The sequence below is a fragment of the Suncus etruscus genome, chromosome 15 (assembly GCF_024139225.1).
Source record: "Suncus etruscus isolate mSunEtr1 chromosome 15, mSunEtr1.pri.cur, whole genome shotgun sequence".
Taxonomy (NCBI): domain Eukaryota; kingdom Metazoa; phylum Chordata; class Mammalia; order Eulipotyphla; family Soricidae; genus Suncus; species Suncus etruscus.
Window position 1 is genome coordinate 35,730,503 of NC_064862.1, and position 23,631 is coordinate 35,754,133.

At 43.8% G+C, this 23,631-nt stretch overlaps 2 gene segments (V, D, J or C); both read left to right on the forward strand.

Annotated features, from left to right (window-relative positions):
- The first annotated feature begins 15,517 nt into the window (after positions 1-15,517).
- LOC126029801 (probable non-functional immunoglobulin lambda variable 11-55) lies at positions 15,518-16,042 on the forward strand. The segment is given in 2 exon segments: positions 15,518-15,563; positions 15,669-16,042. Coding segments are annotated over 2 exon segments (420 nt in total).
- Positions 16,043-22,077: 6,035 nt separating this feature from the next.
- Positions 22,078-23,631, forward strand: LOC126029802 (Ig lambda-2 chain V region-like). The segment is given in 3 exon segments: positions 22,078-22,123; positions 22,225-22,546; positions 23,607-23,631. Coding segments are annotated over 3 exon segments (393 nt in total).

Genomic DNA, 23,631 nt, shown 5'->3' on the forward strand with positions numbered 1-23,631 from the left:
CATGTGAAAAATCCGGACGACCCGACCCCCCAGTTGCCCAGCACAGAATAGTGAAAAAGGCACGTGCTCAGCAAATTGCAGGCAAGTTCCAAGTTTAATCTGATCGATCAGAGGTTCGAAACGTGCTCAGAGCAGAGCAGAGGTTGCGAACCCCAAGGTCTGAAATCAAGGGGTTTTTATACAGTTTTCAGGTGGGCTGTGTTATTTTTACAGAGGAAACAGGAATGGGCTTTGATATGGGGGAATCCGGAGGTTTTGGGGGTAGGTGTGAGTAGGGTCCAGACTTCAAGTCTCCAAGTGAGCGGGATCCAGACATTAAGTCTCCAAGATGTCTTCAGGATAATTAATGCAAGGTCTGTAAAACCATGGGGAGCCAGCAAATGGATCAGCACCTGTAACTCAGTAGATAAAAGACAAGCAGGTAGTTAACACAGAGGGGAGGGTGAGGGGGGAACATTGCATTGCATGAGAAAGAGACAGACAACTCCCATCAGGAATGTGTAGGGGAAAATATGTTTTTCACTTCTTTCATTTCCCACTCCTTCTTGTTAATAATTCTAATCTTAGAATTAACACAGAAGTAACCGAAGTAACCACTGCTAGCCAAGAACATTGAAGGGATTTTGGGCAGACGGTTTCTCTTCTGTAACTACTTCCTGCTGAGGTGGGGCGGAGTTGGTTTCAGGGGTTAAGTTCAAGGTGCAGCAAGTGGTTACTCAGAGTTTTGTGGGTACTTCCTGATATTGCTGTCTTAGCACCATTAGCTTAACTTCCCCCACTTGAGTGCGGATAAAAGTTACAACTCTGTTTACGATACAGGGTCCTACTGCAACTATTAAGAGTACACTTAGCAGTGGACCAAGTAGAGGCAGGAGGTAGGGGAGGATTCCTCCCCATACAGACCATAACGGTTGATCATAGAGTTCCTCCCTTCGCTTTGCTAATTCTTCCTGGTGTTTCTTTATTCTGTCTCGTACTATTCCGGATTTATTAACATAAAAGCAACATTCTTCTTGTAAAGCTACACACAATCCTCCTTTCTCGGCTAGGATTAAGTCTAGTCCCCTCCGATTTTGCAGGACCACCCGGGCGAGTGAGTCATGCTGGTCTTGTAGGTCCTGGATAGACTTGTAAACCTGCCGGATGTCTGAGGCCAGTCGATCAGATAACTTATTATACCGGTCCAATGAAACTCCTAACCCTGCAGCTCCCATTCCTAATCCTCTGACCACCCCTAACGCAGCCAGCAGGGGTAGTAATACTACAGCCCTACGAGTTCGGTGTCCTCCCAGGAGGTCTATGCTGGGAAGAGGGACTGGTTCAGTTCCTGGGAGAACATCAATGTTGGGTAGCAGGAAGGCAGGTGCACAAATGCCTGTGCTATTTCTGGGTAACACTGGATAAGCCAAATTTCCTCCACAGACCCAGACCTGTCCTGGGGGGAGGCATCCCAAGTCCAAAGAGACTTCGGAGATGTTAGAGCACCTTGTTGTTGGTACTTGCCCTAAATCTATGGTTAGTGAGTAATTTCTAACATAGCAAGTGGAGGAGTCAAATTCCTGAGGGATTACCTTAAAGGGCTTGGTATAGGTGCAGTTTGAAAAGCTACTTATATTTGGTTTAGGCACAGGTATTGCTAATGGCCAATCGTTACTCATTTTCATGCATAGCCAGCAGTCAGCCGCTAAGCCTGGGTTGGTTTGATTTAAGAGCTTGTGAGTGTACTTTAGAATGTCGTGTATATTTGAATCCAGATCCTCATTTAGCACCCTAGCTTGAAGGGAGGGGTGCTTGGGCCAGTTTGGCATTAGGTTATAAACTTCCTTTTCGGCCCATTCTATGGCTTCCTTTTCTTTTTCTTGATCTGTGGGCCCTCCCCCATCTGATATATGTAAAGGGGCTTTTAGAGGCCAGCAGACCACATCTCCAATATTTGCTAGACAATGTGCTGCCCCGTATGGAGTTTTAAAAGTTTCAGGACCCCATTCACCTCCAGTGCTCCCCTTGTAGGTATCAGTTAGTTTCGCCACCAGGTAGAGTTGGCCATTTTTAACGCACTGCTGATAGGTTTTATAGCACCGTGAGTGTACCTGAGTTAGCTCTACACATCCTGGGGGGCAGGTTCCTTTCGTGTCCGGGGGAAGGGGTTGGGGTTTTTGCTTACATACCCACTGAGCCTTGATTTCACCTGTGGAAGCTGATGGCTTGAGCTGGAGATAGGCCGTTTTAGTGCCACAGTCGACTGCCTGTGTAGCTCGGTACTCAGGTTTGAACTGATGACCTCCGGGGCAGTCACAGGGGTTACCGTAGAGAGTCCTTAACAGCTTTTGGTGTTCCACTGGCCGATCAAACCCCCCTAAGACTGGGGGCATTAGAAGTAACCACAGGAGTTGAGGCAGGAGGAGTAGTTTGCTGGCGTTTAAGCCGGATTTTGAGCGGGTTTTCTGCTCGCTCCACTGCCCACTCATTCTGATTAAATTCTATTGGTGCTGGCTTTAAATGTGAGGCGTGTATCCACGCCGCAATACCGTTTACCTTAACTGCAGTAGGGGTCGTGAGGAGGACAACATACGGTCCCTTCCACCTGGGTTCTAGTGTTAGAGCACGATGTCGCCGCACGAGGACTGAGTCTCCTGGCTTGTAGTTGTGTGGTACTGTCAGGTCCCCGGGCTCGTATGCCTGCTGAAGATTTTTCCAGATGCACTTTTGCAGCGTGGTGACAGCAGCCAGTCGGGCAGTCAAGGGGGAAGAGGAAGCAAGAGAAGGTTCATAAATATCAGTTATAACTTTTACTGGGGGAGGAGCCCCATATAGGATTTCAAAAGGGGTTAAACTACACTGGGAGGGGAGAGGGGTGTTTCGAGCCCGGAAAAGGGCTGAAGGGAGGAGGGAAATCCAGTCACTTACGCCAGTCTCTAGAGATAATTTAGTTAAAGTCTCCTTAATAGTTCTATTCATACGCTCTACCTGTCCTGAGCTGTGGGGATGATAGGCACAATGTAGCTTCCAATTGATTCCTAGAGCCCTGGCCAATCCCTGACTTACCTGGGCCACGAAAGCAGGTCCGTTATCGGACCCGATTACCTGGGGAAGTCCGAACCTGGGGAAAATATCATCTAGAATTTTCTTAGATACCATTTGCGCAGTTTCATTTTTACAGGGGTAGGCTTCTACCCAGCCGGAAAAAGTGTCCACAAAAACTAATAGGTATTTCAGTCCATATTTGGTGGGCTTGATCTCGGTGAAGTCAATCTCCCAGTGCTGTCCAGGTCGTGTTCCTCTTAATCGTTTTCCCATTTTGATTCTTCCAGGGTAGGCATTTACCAGCTGACATGGCTGGCACGACTTAACAACTTGTTCTGCAAGTCTTTTTATTTCCTCGGGGCGCGTGTCCCCCAGCCAGTCTCTTGCAATTTCTAACATTTTCCTGGGCCCTAGGTGGGTGAGGCGATGGAGTGTTTTTAGGTACTCTTGAATTCTTGAAGTTTTCTCTTGTCTAGGTACTTCCTTGAGTGGCAACAACCTTCTTGCCTCTGGGTCAGGCTCTTCTATTTCTTCCGGATCTAGTTCAACAATTTTTGTAGTTTTCCACTCCGGCTTGAGTGGAGGTATAGGGATGTCTTCTCTGACCCATACTAATGCCTCCTCCTGAAGTGGCCTTGGTCCTGCGACGGGGCAGGGCAGTAGTCCCTCAGCTGCAGCCTTTGCCTCTGCATCTGCTTTTCGGTTCCCTGCTGCTACTGCTCCATTTCCTTTTTGATGTCCGGGGCAGTGAACGATGGCCAGTTCTTTGGGGAGTTGAAGGGCAGATAATAATTCCAGTATTTCCTTTTTATTTTTAATGTCCTTTCCCGCTGAAGTCAGCAGCCCTCGTCTTTGATAAATTATGCCATGGACGTGGGCGGTTCCAAAAGCATACCGACTATCTGTGTAGATGGTGGCTTTCTTCCCCTTTGCTAATTTTAAAGCTTTTGTTAATGCAATTAGTTCTGCCCGCTGAGCAGAAGTTCCATCTGGCAGCCGTTGGGCCCAAACCACTTTATGATTGCTTACTACTGCTGCTCCGGCTCTTCTTTCTCCTCCTTTTACAAAACTGCTCCCGTCTGTAAACCATATCACATCTGACTGCTTTAACGGCTGGTCCTGGAGATCTTTTCTGGTACTGCTTTCCTCAGCCAGTATGTCTTGGCATTTGTGCAGTACCGGCTCTGCTTCTTCTTCAGGCAGCAGAGTGGCCGGGTTTAAGGTGGCGGGTACTCCGATATGAATTCTGTCTTTGTCTAGCAGAATACTTTGATAGTGTGTAATTCTTGCGTTTGAGAGCCACCGGTCCGGAGGCTGGCGGATGATGCTTTCCAGTGCATGTGGGGCTACTATAGTTAGCTTTTGCCCAAGGGAGATCTTGTCAGCATCTTTTACCAAAAGGGCCGCGGCTGCAATTGCCCTAAGGCACTTGGGCCAGCCACTGGCTACTGTGTCCAATTTCTTTGATAAGTAGGCAACCGGTCTTTTCCACGGCCCGAGTGTTTGGGTTAAGACGCCTCTGGCCACCCCGCCTCTTTCTTCCAAAAATAAAGTGAATGGCTTACTCACATCAGGTAGAGCCAGCGCTGGGGCGGACAGCAGGGCCGTCTTGATTGCATCGAAGGCTTGTTGGCAATCAGGAGTCCATTCAAATGCTGCATCTCCCTTTGTGAGATGGTATAGAGGTGCTGCCAGGTTGGCAAAACCCGGAATCCATAAACGGCAAAACCCTGCTGTTCCCAGGAACTCACGCAGCTGTCCCCGTGTTGTTGGTGGCGGGATTTGGGCAACTACTTTTTTTCGAGCCTCCGTCAGCCATCGTTTGCCATCACGTAGGGTATATCCTAGGAACGTTACCTCCTGTCTGCATAATTGGGCCTTCTTGGCAGAGGCCCGGTATCCCAGCTGGGCTAGCTCTTGTAGCAAATCTAGAGTGGCTTGCCTGCAACTGCCCTCGGTTTCGGCAGCGATCAACAGGTCATCGACATACTCTAACAGAGTTACCTGTGGGTGTTGTTCACGAAAAGCACTTAGGTCCTGATGCAAAGCTTCATCAAAAATGGTGGGGGAGTTTTTAAATCCTTGCGGGAGTCGTGTCCATGTCAGCTGGCCTGAGATGCCGGCCTCCGTGTCTGTCCACTCGAAAGCAAACAACGGCTGGCTAGCTGGGTGCAAGGGTAAGCAGAAGAAGGCATCTTTCAAATTCAAAACAGTGTACCAAATTCTGTCTGGACTGAGGGTACTAAGCAGATTGTAGGGGTTGGGCACCGTAGGGTGAATGTCTTCCACCCAGGCATTAACTGCCCTCAAGTCCTGTACTGGTCTATAGTCCCCGGAGCTAGGTTTCTTGACAGGGAGGAGTGGAGTATTCCATTGGGACTGGCATTTTACCAGAATTCCTTGCTTATAGAGCTTTCTGATGTGGGGAGTTATTCCCTGCTTTGCTTCTTGACTCATGGGGTATTGCCTGATTCTTACAGGGGTTGCGGTTGCCTTTAATTCCACCACTACTGGTGCCTGTAGTTTCGCCAGCCCTAGTCCAGCAGTCTCGGCCCATGCTGCTGGTGCTATTTCTAACCACCAGTCCAGATCTGTTTTGGAGGTATGGATTTCTTCCTCAAATATTCTATACTCGTCTTCAGCTCTCATGGTTAAAATGGATGTTCCAATAGGTTGGACTTTTGGATTCCTAAAAATTACCTCAGGGCCTGTTTCCTCAAAAGTAATTTGTGCCCTTAATTTAGTTAATAGGTCTCGACCCATTAAAGGTGAAGGACAGTCTGGAATGACCAGGAAGGAGTGCTTTATTTCTCCTCTCCCCAGATCCATTGTACGACTAGTAGTCCAGGGTCTGTACTTGCTTCCATTTGCTCCCTGTACTAAAGTTAGTTTGTTTGCCAATGGCCCTAGTGGTTTCTTCAGGACTGAATATACTGCTCCTGAATCTAACTCAAAATCCACGGGAGTCCCCTCCACTTTAAACTTAGCCCTGAGCTCCGGGAGGGGATTGGAGCCCCGACCCCCTCATTCGGAGTCTATTGCTAGGGTCTTTGTTGAGCGAGGTTTTGGGGGTTGGGAGCACTCCCGTGCCCAGTGCCCTATCTGTCCACATTGAACACACTGGTCCTTCTCGAGCTTGCGCGGCTTCCGTCGTGATCCTAAATCGCGACGCGGGCCTGAGCTCCATCCCGGGTTTTTACGTGGGCCCAGGTCCCTGTCTGCCCTTTCTGCACTGACTGCTATGGCCAGGGTTCTTGCTATTTCCTTAGTTCTCCTGTAATCTCTCCGATCTTCCTTCCGCTCTCTCTCTAATCTTTCTTTCTCTTCCTCTTCCTTCTTACGCTTTTCTCTCTCTTCTTCCCATTCTCTACGTTCCTTTTCTAACCTTTCTTCTCTCTCTTCTTTTGTTTCTCTTTTCTCATATATCTTTTCTGCCTCTTTTAACACATCCTGCAAATTTTTGCCTTGTATGTTTTCTAGCCGCTGTAACTTCCTTCTAATATCTGTTGCTGACTGTCCTACAAAAGCCATGATTACTGATGCCTGATGGACCTCAGAAGCAGGGTCAAATGGGGTATATCGCCTATATGCCTCCATTAGTCTTTCTAGGAAGACAGCTGGTGGCTCCTCTGGCCCTTGTATTATTTCTTTTACCTTGGCTAAATTTGTGGGCTTTCTAGCAGCTTCCCGGAGACCTCTCATGAGTGTCTGGCGATAAGTGGACAGATGTTCCCTACCTCCAGGAGCGTTGGGGTCCCAGTCAGGTCTGCGCAAAGGAAAGATGTCATCTATTTCATCAGGCCTGTCGGTGATCAGACCACCATTCCCAATCACATTTTTCCGTGCTGCGGCCAGGATTCTATTTTGTTCCTCAGTAGTAAAGAGGGTTTTTATCAGTTGTTGGCAATCATCCCAGGTTGGTTGATGAGTGTTCATTAGGGAGTCAAAAAGGTTGATTAATTTAGTAGGGTCCTCTGAAAAAGAAGGATGATTTAGCTTCCAATTGTACAAATCAGAGGAGGGAAAAGGCCAGTACTGTAAGGTAGGCATATTTCCACCATGCCCATCGGGCAAAGGAACGTTGGGGACCACTGGTCTTAGTGGCATTATAGATGCTGCAAGAGGGGCAGAGCTTTGTCCTCTTAGCTGGCTCCGGGTCCCTGCAGCTGGTCCTGTGCGTCCATCCCCTCCCTCTGAGTCAGGGGGGGAGGGTGGATAGTATGATTCCTGTCCGTCTGTTGTTAAAACAGAAGGCAGGCAAGGGGCCCGGTCATGCCCCTTGGTTAATAGCGGTGGTGGTGGCTGGGGAGGGGCAGTGGGAGCTGACAGTGTGGATGGTTCCCCTCTCCCAAATGCAGGCGCTGCGGTGAGCCGCCGCGTCCCCTGGTCTGCACTTCCTGCATTCCCGCAGATCGAGGCAGGAGCTGGGGTGGGCTGTTCCCCTATTCCTAGTGCAGGGGCTGGGGTGACCCGCCACGCCCCCCGGTTTGCCCTTCCCTTCTTTTTTTTTTTTTTTTTGCCCTTCCCTTCTCCGAACTTTCGCAAGTTGAGGGAGTCGCAGGTTGGGCAGACGCTCCCCGCTCTGCAGACCCGGGAAACAGCCACGCCCCCTGACCTGCTCCCTGCTTCTCCGATCGCAAGTTGAGGGAGACGCAGGGGGGGCAGACACCTCCCGTTGTGTGGATTCTGTGGGCCTGTAGGGGGGGGGCTCAAAAAGAAGAAGATCAGTTGTATCTGGATAAATGTTGGGGAACTGTGGTGGGCATAGAGTTGAGCCGGGAGGGGCTGGCTTCGTTATCTCCTCCTGGGCGCCTCCTTCTTGGGTTCTTGCGGGAAGAATGCTATAGTTAGTAGGTGGGGGTAAGGAAGAACGCTCAGGGTCAGGTGGCAAGGCGACCAGGCTGTCGGGAGCTGTTGGAAACAGAAAGGGGCGCATCCATTCCGGGGGGCTTTCACAAAAATCTTCCCAAACAAGAATATAGGACTCCTGTTCTGGGTGTCCCTCGGGTTTGGCGCGGTAGATAACGCTTTTTACTTTCCGTACCGATGGCAAATGAAAAGAGCCTTCCTTAGGCCACCCTACACCAAAGGAGGGCCATTCAGAAGAGCAAAATGCCTGCCATTTTCTCTTCTTTATAACCCAAGACTGTTTCTTTGCCCTTTTGTTAACTTCTTTCCAGTGCTCTAGTGTAAGAGCAAGTGGTGTGGATTGTACCTGTCCCATTGCTGCCTGGTCTCACCAGCCTTATGCACAAACAGCTGTTACCAAGCCTCTCTTTCACACAGAATACTTGACAGCAATATATCAAGCCCTCTTTCCACACCTAACAGTGTAACAACCAACAAGGAATAAAAAAAACACAATACAGAGTCCGATTTGGAACACGAAAACAAGGGTAGGGTGTTCCGTAGAGAGAAAACAACAAACTGGGATGAGTGTACCAGAATATGAGGCTGGATCAGTCCAGTTACAAGTAAGAGGACAGAGAAAATTAGTCGCAGAAGACATAGAAAAAGAATGTCCGACCACTTGAGGGAGAAGTGTATTGCTTAAACCAATGTGTTCCTAACCGGCGCTCAGTTTGTCTTGCTGGAGGGCAAGTCTATCTGGAGAGACTTGACTGAGACCCTTTATTCTTCACCAGGATTTATCTATCGGACCACGTCTTTTATGGAGAAGACAGGGTACCTGGCTCCGGGGGACTTTTGCGGTCGGACTCAGTAGCGTTAGTTTAGATACAGTTAGTGAGAGATCTTAAACAGAAAGTTTTTCGGCTCAACAGTCAAAGGACGAGCCCCAAGGGACTCACAATAGAGAAACACAATGACGATATCAGAATTGCCAGATATTCAACTCAAATCGCAAGCCAATATTCCAACAACAGTTTCAAATTCAATAATAACGACAGAAAGCAAACCTACGACGCAGACAAACCTTTACACAGACAGACCTCCTTCCTGCAACCAGGGAACGTCTTCCCCATTGCTTTAAATCGCCTCCTAGGCACCCTGGTGCGCGCGGCCAGGGATGTGACTTTGCGTTGGAGTTCGTCAACTCCTTTGCCACTCGGTATACGCATCGAGTGGGAACCTCAGTCTGGGATTCCAAAGTCACACACTTCCACGACTAAGCCCCTTAGTCGAATCACCAGGTCTGTTTGCAATAGCGCTTCCCACAGATAAACCCAGAGCAAAGCACACGGGGAACTAGAGAGTGAGCTAAGGGGAGGAGGAGGGAGAAGGGATCCCAGGGAACTCACCAAGCAGACCTTGTTCACTCGTCCGGCTCGGGTGGGGTGTGTAAGGGTCTCCTGGTGGCTCGCCAAAAATGAAAAATCCGGACGACCCGACCCCCCAGTTGCCCAGCACAGAATAGTGAAAAAGGCACGTGCTCAGCAAATTGCAGGCAAGTTCCAAGTTTAATCTGATCGATCAGAGGTTCGAAACGTGCTCAGAGCAGAGCAGAGGTTGCGAACCCCAAGGTCTGAAATCAAGGGGTTTTTATACAGTTTTCAGGTGGGCTGTGTTATTTTTACAGAGGAAACAGGAATGGGCTTTGATATGGGGGAATCCGGAGGTTTTGGGGGTAGGTGTGAGTAGGGTCCAGACTTCAAGTCTCCAAGTGAGCGGGATCCAGACATTAAGTCTCCAAGATGTCTTCAGGATAATTAATGCAAGGTCTGTAAAACCATGGGGAGCCAGCAAATGGATCAGCACCTGTAACTCAGTAGATAAAAGACAAGCAGGTAGTTAACACAGAGGGGAGGGTGAGGGGGGAACATTGCATTGCATGAGAAAGAGACAGACAACTCCCATCAGGAATGTGTAGGGGAAAATATGTTTTTCACTTCTTTCACATGTGTTTTGGTGGACTTTGGAACTTGCTAGAATTGTTCTCCATATCCACAGTTGTTAGTGTCTTCCTTAGTGAGCCCATATTCTTTGCATTTGGTAGTTTGGGTTGGAGTGACTGAGCTCTATAGGTTGGCCTGGGTCAATCACCTCTCCCCCTCCCTGGAAAAAGGTGTGGTTCAGCCTCAGTTGCAGAGTCAAGCCCCACAGGTCAGCCTGGTCAACCGCCTCCTAATTTTTCTACATTAGTTGTTATGAAACAATGATACAGAATGTGTTTTAATGGTGAAAGATATGCATTCTGAAGAGATATTAGACTCTAGTACAAGATCCTCAAACTTCTCTCTCTCTCTCTCTCTCTCTCTCTCTTTTTTGGTTTTTGGGTCACACCTGGTGATGACAGGGGTTACTCCTGGCTATACGCTCCTGGCTTGGGGGATCATATGGGATGCTGGAGGATCAAACCATGGTCTGCCCTAGGTCAGTCATGTGCAAGGTAAACTCCCTACCACTGTGCCACCACTCTGGATCCTCAAACTTCTTAAAAAGGGGACCAGTTCACTGACTCTCAGATCCTTAGAGGATTAACTTAATTTCAAAAAAATCTATGAGGGGCCAGAGTAGTGGCTCAAGTGGTAAGGCACTACCTTGCGTGCACTAACCTAGGACAGACCACAGTTCTTTCCCCCGGCGTCCCATATTGTCCCCTGCCGCAGACTGCTCAGTCATTGAAGAGCAGTACTAGGGTCCTTCTCGGAAGACAGGTGGGCAAGGGATTGGTGTAACAAAAGACTCGAAGTCTTGGGTGCTGGAAAGTGGCTAAGAGCTTCGGCTTGAGCCTCAGCTATAGAGCAACTGCATTTATTTCTCTATCAGGTGTCCTCAAACTTTTTAAACAGGGGGCCAGTTCACTGTCCCTCAGACCATGGAGGGTCTGACTATAGTAAAAACAAAATGTATGAACGAATTCTTATGCACACTGCATATATCTTATTTTACAATGAAGAAACAAAACAGATACAAATACAATATGTGGCCTGCGGGCCATAGTTTGAGGACCACTGCTAGGTTATTTATATATCTAACAGCAGGATATTGACAAAAAAAATAAAAATACATCAATTTACAGGTTCCTCATTCAAACATATATTTAACACATATTAGCAATTTTCTAGGCATGCTGACCTTATCAAGAGTTGGATTGAATCTTACTATTTTTAAACAATGGCACTCTGGTGATTGTCTGCATTTACTATATGGCCTAAGACTAATGTTTAAAGTGGTTAATCTTTGCTTGATTTTAGAAACCTGCCCAGCCTGAGCTGTGAGCAGGATTTTTGTTATATTTATAATGTTATAGATTCACCATTTAAATCTATGTCTGGAGGTCCAGGTTTAGGTTTTCAATCATGTAGTGCTTTGATTCAAGCCTTTCACAGCCTTCTTTATTTGCTTTTTTAGTAAATCCTTTTGTTCCCTGTGTGAGATAATATTAAAGAGACATTGCTCTTATTATTATTTCTAAAAAGGGCAATTTATAACAAGACCCTCTTTTTCCTTCATGTATCACTCCTCAGTTACCATCCTCACCCTACACTCCTGTATAAGGTAAGGGATCAGGTATAGTTAATCTTATGCTAAGTGGACCATAGTCTAGTCCTATATATAGGTGGTTTCCATCCTTTGCCCTGTATTAGATATAACCATCGTGTGCCTTGCTTTTTCTTAGGAACATAAGAAATCCTGTTTCCTTATCCTGATCTATTTCTGCCTTATTATAGGGATACTTATATGAATCTGTCACAGTCCTTCAAGTGTCTCCAGCTGTCAGGTTTTATGCTATGGGCTTTTCCATAGATTCTTCTATGAGAGAATCTATTACTTGTAACTGATTCAAAGTTGTGGCTAAATGATTCTTACAATTATTCTTCTTCTTAATAATATTAGTGATAGCTTTTAAGCAAAATACCTTGATTTTCTGCTAAGGGCTTCTTTCCTAAAAAATTATTGTTGGAAGTTCCTGTGTGATTCTTAAAATCATTAATGTGCTCTCAAATGATTATGTTATGGGTTTCTATAGAACCCAGTGTTCACAGATTACTATAGTATGGAATAAGATAAACAATAATCATTGTTCCCAGAAGCAGTACATGATGTGGGAAATATTTTCTTGCTCCGCAACTACCTGCGACTGTTCCAGGAGACTAACTTCCATGAAGCTTTTGCCTCAGGTCCCAGAGCATGGCTTTTGCCATGTTACGTGAACTCCACTGGAGCTACCATGGCAGTCCCCAAGCCAGGAGTGATTTCTGAGCACATAGCCAGGAGTAACCACTGAGCCCAAAAACAAAAACAAAAAATCTATGAACAATAAGGCTGGCAGGTAGTAGTTTGAGGACCCCTGCAGCGACTGAGAGGAGTGGAGACAGAGAGAAGGAGAACAGTAGTAGAGGGAGATGGGTGCTCATCCCATATATGCACAACCTAGCTGTTCTGCAGGACAGGCAGTGGCAACAAAAACACCCTGTGGTTATGTGTAGGGGGAGAGAAATGTCTTTGCCATGTCATGTGGGCTGTAGTTATAGGACCCTTAAGGATTCTAGTAACTTGAATATATGCATATATTTTCAGGTAGGTCTTTAGCTCTCAAAGTTTTGTCCAGAGCACAATAAAGCTTGTTGTTAGATGCCAGTGAGATCCCTCTGAAGGCAGTTATGGCTTGACTCTACAATTCCCTTTCAGTCATTTACACAGAAATCTACTCTCAAGTTTCTGCAAAGGTTCCTGTGGATAGTACAGGACCTAGAGTCCCTCAGTCCTAGAATTAATGGATGCAGAAATAGGCCTCAAAAGCAATCTTTGTGTCAGAAGGTCACCTTACTGATAGTCACCTCATTACACATTCTGCATCGTTTCTTTGAACTCCCAGAAAGAACATCATCAGGAATGTAAACTGAGAGGGATGCACTTTGCCACGCCCAAAGGGTAACTGCTCTGCCTTACAATATGCTCTTTGCTCATGTGCACATGGGCCACTTTGTCCCTATTCACCATATTTTATTTACCAGTGCTATTGACAGTGACTGATTAGTTGTTCATTGAAGAGACCTAGTCTGTCATGAAAGATGATAATTGGATATTTATAACATATACAATTAGATACTTTCCTTTATAAATCATACAAAAATTTATCATTACATCACTATTAAAATAAAATTTTCTAACATCTTAGAATAATTTGTAATGATAATAAATATAGGATAAAAATGTTCAATGTTATAAACTTTATTTAATATTTTAGGCCACACTCAGAGCTACGAAGGGTTGAGTCCTGGCAGTCTGCTCAGGTATCACTCCTTGCACAGTTAAGGGTATGCTATGGATGCCAGGTATTGATCCCAGGTCAGCCACAGGCAAGCCAAGCTATATATCCACTGGACTAGTGCTTTGGCCCCTGACCACACAATTTTTATAGAGTAGACTAGGATTCAACCCCTAGACTGCAAGGTCTCCTGAACACTAGATTTCATGACTCCACAACACCAAACCACCAGTATTCCCTGAATATTGCTGCTCATAATGCCCCAATTAAAAAAAAAGACAATATACAATGCACAGAAAGTTTAGTGCTTGCCTTGTATATGGTCAGTCCTAGTTCGATCCCCAGCACCACATATGGTTCCGTGAGCACCCACAGGAGTCTTCCTGGACACAGACCCAGAGACAAGACCTGAGGACTCCTGTTTGTAGACCAACCATCCACAAAAGGAAGAGGTACTGATAATTGAGATAAATGTTCCCTATGCCTGTTTACAGTTTAGATCTGAAGTGTGAGAGAATGAGAGAACATTATAAAGAGTATGTGTAGGGTTCTGGCACCAGGCCCCCCGTTGTGGCTGATGCAAGGGTGTTTAAGGGTCTCTTTCAGCCCATGGCCTCAGAGGCTAGGCTCTGGAAAGGAAGGGAAGACTACAATCCACAGACAGCTTGCAGGGAAACATTGTCAGAGCAATGGACTTTGTTTATTGAAGGGACAAACAAGGCTTTTAAGGGTAAACTTTAGGGAAACAACATGGATAATACAACTTAGGCATTACAGTAACAAGATGGTATGTGAAGACAATAGTCACAAAATACATGGCATCATTGATTTGGATGGTATACAAAGATAGCAGTTACAGTGCCCATGGCATCATTAAATCAGGGAGTATGTAAAGTAATCGGTTGCAATGTTTATGGCATCATTAAATCAAGAAGTATGTAAAGATAGTGATTGCAATGCTTATGGTACTATTAGCTTAGAAAGGTTGTTTGACGTGGATGATTTTCTCCTTAGCTCATCCTGCACTCATAACACATGATACATAACATGACACATAACAGGGACACATGTTTCTAAACAGAGACTATTTTAGATTCAAGGCCAGCTTGCAGAAATCCCCTTATTTCCCAGCCTCTCATCCCACAAGTATGCTTTCATATTTATTAGCTTTTGGGTAGTTGATTATAATTTGACCAAAATCTCTTTGAAACAAAATTTGTTACCTATTTATGTACCATATTATTAAAATATTTCTTAATATTCTAACATTTATTACTATAAGTTTCATCTTGTATTAGCACATTCATTAATCATCCACCAAAAACTGTTAATATCGCTTAAAAATTTTATCAATATTTAAAGTCATGAGTACATATGTTTGTGTCATATATGTGTCATATATGTGTACTTCCTTAGCATTACTCAGGAGACTTGAGACTTCTAGGAGACAGTTTAGTGTGAAGTAAGTACTTAGGATGGGAGTTTCACCACAGTGGTGAACACCAGAGCCATCTGGCGGTGCTTGGTGGGGCTACCAGGTAGCCAACGAATGGTGCTGGACATTTATGTGGTGCTGGGGTTCAAACTCAAGACCTAGAACATAAAAGAGTTGTGCCCTTGACTGCACAACTGACCTACACCAGTCCATTAAAATGCATTTACAACTCTTGTAAGTTGCTTCCTAAAGAATAGGAAAATTTCATTCATTTTTAAAAGTATGGGAATGAAGGAACCTAAAATATTAACTCATGGGTTTCCTGCGAAATATTCAATAGTATGCCATTCTGAAAAAGAGCAATATAATTATATTCCTCGTTTTATTCGAAGGCACTCTTAAAGTTTTCTTCTTGTGTCTTTTTTTTCTCTGACACAGTTTGGTTTGATTTATGTTTCTAGAAAAACTGTCTTTGATTAATCTATAATAAAGCTTAGGCTCTACAACCATTTCAACATACCACCAGTAGGGAGAACCAAGTATCTAATGCTAATATCATTAACAAGTGTTAAGTGAGGACTCTGACTCTAGGGCTGGGCCTGTGCTCACTGATGGAGACTCTGCAGTTGTGCCCTCTGTGGCCTAGCAGAGTTCCCTGTGCAGGGACATTTGTGTCTCTGCAGGTGCTTTCCCTCACTGCTCTCTCAAGGGGTAAGCAAACCTCTAAACGTATTTATCAGTTTAGGGGGTAGCTGAAACGTGGCAGAAGAGTGACAGGAAGGAAGCTCATTTGCATAAACAGTCTAGTCTCTGGCAGAGGATGAGGAAGAAAAGGAGCACAGAGGCATCCCAGCCACACTGGGCGTCAGGCATCTGTGTGCACCATGGACTGGATTCCTCTAGCTCTCCTGGTCCTCTCTCACTATACAGGTATGAACAGGGCTCAGGGCACTCCAAGATAGCTTTCCTCTTGTTAATCAACTTGATACATGTTTATTTATTGCTTGTGCCAGAGTAATGAATCTCTCTTTGCAGGTTCCCTCTCCCAGCCTGTGCTGACTCAGCAGTCCTCCATCTCTGCATCTCTTGGAACAACAGCCAGAATCCCCTGCACTCTGAGCAGTGGCATCAGCGTTAGTAGAAAATACATATATTGGTATCAGCAGAAGGCTGGAAGTCAGCCCCGTTTTTTCCTGTACTATTACTCGGACACAAGCAATAAGCTGGGACCTGGTGTTCCTAATCGCGTCTCTGGGTCCAAAGATACCTCCACAAATACAGCTTATTTGCTCATCTCTGGTCTGCAGTCTGAGGATGACGCTGATTATTATTGCCAAGTATATGACAATAGTGCTCACACAGTGCCAGAGACAGATGAGGAAGTGGGACCAAAACCCTCAGTTACTTAGTTTCCCTGACCCAATTTTTTATCTTCATGTAATATTTCCATTTCATCATCACTATATAAAGTTGCATCATGGTTTGGATGGAACAAGGGCTTTTTTGGTGTGAGGTAATAGGTTTGCTTGTTGATGCCGACCAACACAGCCAGATGTGTTCTCTGGCACCAACATATGATTACTGTAGCAAAAGAAGTTAAAATATGCCAATACTAGGAATTGACCATGACTTTCTCAATAGAGAGAATTGAATAGTGTTCAATAGTAAAATACCAATAAGATAGAAGTTAGTTTTCATCCATCTTACAATGTATAGAAAATTTCTAGGTATGATATTATCTGTGTTAGATAGCGATAGAGACACACAGAGACAAAAAGACATAGAGTAACTGTATGCCTCTAAGATCTATTTGGTGTGTGTCTTCTTTGGAGGAATTCACTTTAAAATGGACACCACGACATGGTTCTGTGCAAGACAATAGTTCTTTCAGATAATTGTTTCAGCCTACTACACAGAAGACCAAGTCCTAAGAGTGAGAAATTTATTCAGCTAGAATATTGCCTACATAATTTAAAATGATAGATGAAATAAAAATTTACCAAGATAATATGTAATGATAACCTAAACAGTGTAGGATGAATCTTGGAAAGTTGGGGACATGGCAGTGTTTAGCAGTGCTCAGGGATTACTCCTAGCTCTGAACTCTGGGATCACACCTGGTGGTGCTCAAGGCACCCTAAGGGATTCTGGAGATCAAATCCAAGTAAGCCACATGCAATGCAAACACATTGCCTGCTGTGTTATTGCTTTGGCTCCTGAGTCTTGTAATTTATATCTTTCTAATTTAAAAAGTTGAATAAAATAGATTTAAGTTTTATGGTCTTAAAAGTTTTTTTTAAGTTGGAGCAGGAACACAAGCACAGCACAGGGCACAAGCAGTAAGGCATCTGCCTTGCCTGTGCTAGCCTAGGGCTGACTGTGGTTTGATACGCAGGCATCCAATGTTTCCCCAAGCCAGGAGTGATTTCTGAGTGCATAGCCAGGAGTAACCCCTGAGCATCACTGGGTGTGGCCCAAAAACCAAACCAAACCAAAACAAAAACCTTTTTTTTTTTTTTTTTTTTTTTTTTTTGGTTTTTGGGTCACACCCAGCGGTGCTCAGGGGCTGTCTGCTCAGAAATAGCTCCTGGCAGACACGGGGGACCATATGGGACACCGGGATTCGAACTGACCACTTTTGGTCCTGGATCGTCTGCTTGCAAGGCAAACGCCGCTGTGCTATCTCTCCGGGCTCACAAAAACCATTTTTTAAGTTATATCCCAAAGCCACATTATTTAAAATATAAACTCTCAATGGATTAAATACATATACAAACATTAGAGTTAAAAATTCTCTAATTTAAATACAGGAAAATAGCTGTTATTATAACAGAAACATTTTTTAGAAAATTATCAAATTCATGGGGCTGAAGTGACAGAATAGTAGGTAGGGAGCTTGACTTGTACATGCTCGACCTGAGAATGCCAAGAAGGCTTCTTGAGCAAAGGTAGGAGTAGCCCCTGAGCAATGACGGGTGTGGTTAAAAAAAGAGATTAAAAAAATGATCAGATTCAAATTCTCTGAAGAAATTAAAGTGCTTTTCTGAAATCAAACATTGTTAGACAATGAAATCTTCTGTTGCAAATCAGCCCCTGATGAGGTTGACTGATGGAGGGATGAGACCTTTCTCCTCCACCTCGGACCACATGTCTGTTACCCTGTTCAGCTGGCGGTTCTGAGGTGAATGCGACAGGAAGAAAGCCAACAGGCAGTCAGGCTTCCAAAGAAAACAGCTCTTTATTCTGTGAAGAGTCTGAAGCCAAAAGGCCCCAGAATTAGCCCCAGGAAAAAGGCCTCTTGCCTTCCACAGACCATTGCTTTTATGCCCCAGAACCAGGTACCACCCAATGGTGGGATCAGGTACCACCCAAAGGTGGGACCAGAATCAGGTACCACCCTATGGTGGGAGCAGAATCAGGTACAACCCTAGGGTGGGAGCAGAATGCCAGGTCACACCCTAGGGTAGGGCACAATCACTGATCAGGATAGGGTCAGTAACATAATAATCCCATTAAAATGTTTACATACACAACAATCTTCATTTTGATTTCCACTAGGAATGTAGTAATGATCACTGATCCATATACCTTTTTTGTAGATATGTCTGTCATTTCCCTGGCACATTTCTTAGTGGAATTAATGGATTTTTTGTTTCATCTTTTTGAATGCTTCATAATCCTTGGATTTCTAGCCTTTATCTGATGTTTTGTGCACAAGTATTTTCTTCTATTCAGTGTATGACTTAGATTGAGCTTCTTTTGCCTTTAAATGGTTTTCAGTTTTATGTAGTTCCCCTTGCTTATTTTGTGCTGGTTTCCTTGCCTCTGCAATCAAATCATTGAAGACATCTCTGGAATCCACTTCCAGGAGAGCATTGCATACAATAATGTCAATGTATTTTTTTGTATCCTGAAATAATGTCTAGACATTTAAGCTGCTTTGAATTATTTATTTTTCAGGAAAGAAATAATTTCTATATTTCTGTAGGAAGTAAATAATAAAAATCAGAGCAGAAATTAACGAACTGGACACCCAAAGAACAATCCAAAAGATCAATGAATACAAGAGTTGATTCTTGGAAAAAATAACAACAACAACAACAAAAAAAAAGCCAACAAGTTTGATAAAACATTAACAAGATACATAAAGGAAGAGTGTGAGAAACTTATTATTTCAAATAAATGAAAGTCAGGTAAATACTATATATACTACAGCAATTTGAAGGGTAAGCAGAGATTACTTTGAGAATCTTTATGCTACAAAACAAGAGGACCTTGAAGAAATGGATAAATCCTTGGACTCCTTTTACCTACCAAGACTGAACCAAGAGTATATTGAATCCCTGAATAGCCCTATCAGTACCAAAGGAATTGAAATAGTAATCAAAAGGTTTCCCCCTTCTACCCTAGGCTGTAGTCCAGGACACATAAAAACCACCACCACCACCACCAAGATGTCTTATTGCAGAGGTTTAACTTGAACAACAGAGACTGAGCAGAACCTCTGGATCCATAATATCCTAGGCTTCGGCTTAGGGACTGAACAAAAAAATGGGAGCAAGTGTTACAGAAGACTGAACACAACAACAACGATGGATAGAAACCTCTAGAACTTAGAGACTCTATCCTAGACCCTGACCTATAACCTGCGCAAATACCAAGATCGCTAGCTACAGTGGCTTGATTTTCTCACACACAACCGAGAGGAAACTTTCCTGGCATCACAAAAAAGCCTTTGGGATGGGGTAATGAGTATATATGGAGTCAGGGGTTCATCCCATGATGGTATGCTTCAAGGATGGAGAAACCCTGAATCTCTTAGGCCACAGGAATTCCCTTTCTTCCCCAATGCTTACTGTGCCTATACAAAAAAAAAAAAAAAGTGTGGGGAGCACCACCAAACCCTACCACTCCAGCACCTATACTTCTTGTTTTGTTTTGATTTGTTAGTTTTGACTTTATTTTCCTTCTTTTTTTCTTCCACTTTTCTCATTCTTTTTCACTCTTGTGGTTATTATTTAGAGATTTATTTTTATTTTTATTTGCCGGGTCCATTTTTTTTCTTTTTTCTTCCATTTTTCTTTTCTTTTTTTCCTCTCTCTCTCTCTCCTTTCTTTTTTTGGTAGTTGTCACCAAATTTTTTTCTCCCCCTTTTCTTATCCTTTTTATCTCCAATGACGGTGGAATAGATGCTCAATCTACAACAAGCTGTAAAGTGGAGACCAGTTGCACTAGCATACTGGGGAGTAGAGGAGGGAGATAAGGGATGCATACTGGGAACAGGGGCGGAGGGAGGACAGCACTGGTGGTGGGAATGCCCCTCATTCATTGTCACTATGTACCATAAATGATGCAGTGAAAGATTTGTAATGCACTTTGGTCACAATAAAAATTAAAAAAAAAGAAAAAATGTGAAATAAATGCTAACATTTAATACATTTAGATGTTAAAAAACAAAAAACAAAATGATTTCTGAGCGCATAGCCAGGAGTAACCCCTAAATATCACTACTTGTGGCCCCAAAACGAAAAAAAATTTTTTTTGTAAAGGAAGAATAATGGATATCATGATCTGAATTCCTCTCTATCATGTTTCAATGTTCAGGAAGGGATATTCAACATATTTCTCTTATGAATAGATATGCACAAATGAAAGCATCAAGGACATCGCTAATCACATTGATGGCTGAGATGTTTCAAAAAAAAGGAGGGATCCAAGATAGTAAAGCAGGTAAGGTGTTTAACTGGCATGTATCCAACCTGGATTTGATCTCTGCCACTATACATGTCTCCACGCCCTGTTAGAAGTGATCTCTCAGAACAGAGAGAATCCTGAGCATGGCAGGCTGATTTCTAATACACTTTTAAACTTCCAAAGAAACATAGTAAAAAGAGCCAGAAGTTATAAGCAGTAATTGGTTGTTTATGTTCACATTTTCACTACTGAATGAATTTTGACACCCTCCTTGGACCCAAGGATGCTCTGTCCATTTGAAGGCTCTGCACTGAAGATGAGGCATTTTACTACTATGCTTTCTGATTTACTACAATACACCTCAATAGGAAAGCAGGTAGAGTCCTCCTGGCCAAGAGAAGTGCCCTGATCTGAGTGCGGAGATGCTTCATAATATGAGGCCTCAAAGCAAGCACAGACCCTCAGTCAAGATGGTCATAGAGTTTTATTTTATTTAGTTATTTATTTCATTCCCGGCAGTGCTTATGGGTTATTTACTTCAGGCTCAATCCTTAGAAATTGCTCCTGGCAGGCTCAGGGGATCATATGAGATGCCGGAATTAGAACCATAGTTCTTCTGCATGCAAGGCAAACGCTCTACCTCCATGCTATCTTTCCGACCCCATAGAGTTTTATTTTTAATAAAATATATATTTGCTAACAGGGGTACATTCACCTTGAGTTGCAATTATAATTCTTTATATGAAATGATTACATTTTTGCACAAATAACTGTCCAAGATAGAACCAAGAGAAAAAAGTAGGTCCAGAGATATAGTTTGGTGGGTATAGATTTGCATTATACATAGTTAATGAGGTTTGAATTCTGGTATCCCATGTGTTCCCCTGAGTCATCCCTGACACAGAGTGATCCCTGACAAAGAACCAGGAATAAGCCCTGAGCACTGACATCACTTGTTATGACCCCCCGCCCCGCAATAAAAAATAAAAAAGGAAATTGCAGTTGAAAAGACTAAGAGCAAAAATGTCAAAATGTATTGAAAAATGTTAGCTTTGTGTATTATCTCTCTGGTTCCTCCATTTAATTTTTACAGTATTTGTCCTGTCTTTAAAAATGCAATGGGATTTTTATTAGGTTGCATGGACCCAAAATAGCTTTTCTAGGCAGTTATTTTGGCATATCTATCCTTGATATCCATAAACACGGAGGTTGATAAACTATCCATGCAATATTTGGACAAATCCTCCTATCTCAGGATGTATTGTTGAATTCGGCTCACTAATATTTGTGGAGATTATTTGAATCAATATTCATCATATATTAAAGTCTCTTATATTCTTCTTTAGAGAAGTATACAGCTGATTTTAGTGTCAAAGTGGTATGTGCCCCAAAGAAACTGCTTGTGGGTTGGAGATGGTAAGGCACAGGAAAGGCATTTGCACAAATTGACTTACTTAGAGATCAAAAACCTCCATTCCTGAGACAAGTGCTAAGGCTTACTAGCAGAAGTGCATGTCCATAAATGGACACAAGAGGGCACAAGGTGCTAGGCTAGGAAATTAAGATCAGTAGTGAAGTGCACCCCCCGGGACATATTTATCTAAAGTAGAACAACTCAACTCATTTAATCAAAACTGAGAGGCTCATTTGCATGAATCACCACCTCATTTGCTGTAGGAGATATAAGGAGAATTTGGAGGTGGGTGCTGGGCTCCAAAGTTTGGGAAATCTGCACTGTGGTGTCTGCACCATGGCCTGGGCTCCTCTCCTGCTCCTACTTCTGGCTCACTGCACAGGTCTGGGATTTTCTGGGTTAGTGGGAAAAGCTGGGAAAGGATATCCTGTATCTTTATGGCCATGTCTTGCCCTCTAACCTTGGTCTCCCATCTGTTTTCAGTGGTGAATTCTCAGAATGTGGTAACTCAAGAAGCATCACTATCCATTACTCCTGGAGGGACAGTCACACTTACCTATGGCTCCAGTGCTGGGGCTGTTACCGCCAGTAACTATGCCAGTTGGGTTCAACAGGAACCTTACCAGGTGCCACGGGGTCTAATAGGTGCAACCAATAATAGGCCTTCAAATGTCCCTGCCCGATTCTCTGGCTCCCTGCAAGGAAACAAGGCTGCCCTGACCATCACAGGAGCCCAGGCTGAGGATGAAGCTGAGTATTTCTGTGCTCTGTGGTTCAGCAACCATTTCCACAGTGACAGATGCAGGTGGGGAAGTAGGACATAAACCCTAAACTCAACCTCACCCTTTAAGCATGCGTACACCATGTACTTTTTTTTGGTTTTGGATCACACCTGGCAGCGCTCAGGGGTTACTCTTGGTTCTATGCTCAAAAATCGCTCCTGGCAGGCTCAGGGGACCATATGGGATGCCGGGATTTGAACCACTGACCTTCTGCATGCAAGGTAAATGCCTTACCTCCATGCTATCTCTCTGGGCTATCATGTACTTTTTAATTATAATTAATTTTCATTATAAGGTTGCTAAAAAAAAAGAAAGAAATAAAAGAAATCTATCTTTGCAAACAATGAAAGAACCAAAATTTTCTAGAACATTAAATAATTATTCCCTTAAAAATTTGCTCCCAAACTTGATATGACATTCAGATTGTATTTCTGTGTATAAATTGAAGCACATTAAGTGAATATTTGTGTGTATAAAGACAAGCATAGGTTTAGGAAATTTATGCAAAGTTAATGAGCCTTGGTGTGAGACAAGAGACTTGCAATCACCACAAGATAGGGCCCAGTGATCCGCATTTCCTGTAATTCATATGCATTATAATCTTTGCCTTGAGTACAGATATATAAAAAACAGACTAGTGTGTTTGAGGGCTTCAACCAGCAAGAAAAAGGCATGGCCATTAGCACCAGTAGCACTAGGAGATATGCATCATTTCAAGCTTATACATAGTGATAAACACGCAGTGATAAACTGACCTTGCTGAAGTTACCTTCCCCATATCCCATTGCCATGGCAAAGTTGTGAACAACTTTGTGAGTCACCAACTCCTACAGTAGATCCACACAAAAAAGAGTAAAGAGCTTTTGGGCATGACTAGTTAGTTCAGTCCGGTTCGAAAAATGCAGTTAAACATACCAGATCTATGTGAAGCTTTCCAGAAAGAGTTGCCATATACACCACTGCTCGATAACGGGTGAGATATTTCAGTACAATTAGAGGGGGTAATCATGATGATGATCCACAAGAGGACCATGTAGTGTCCCTAACACCATTTTCATCCCTGTGTGGATGTCTCTGTTTCAGGTCCTTGTTCAGGGTCCAGGTGTAA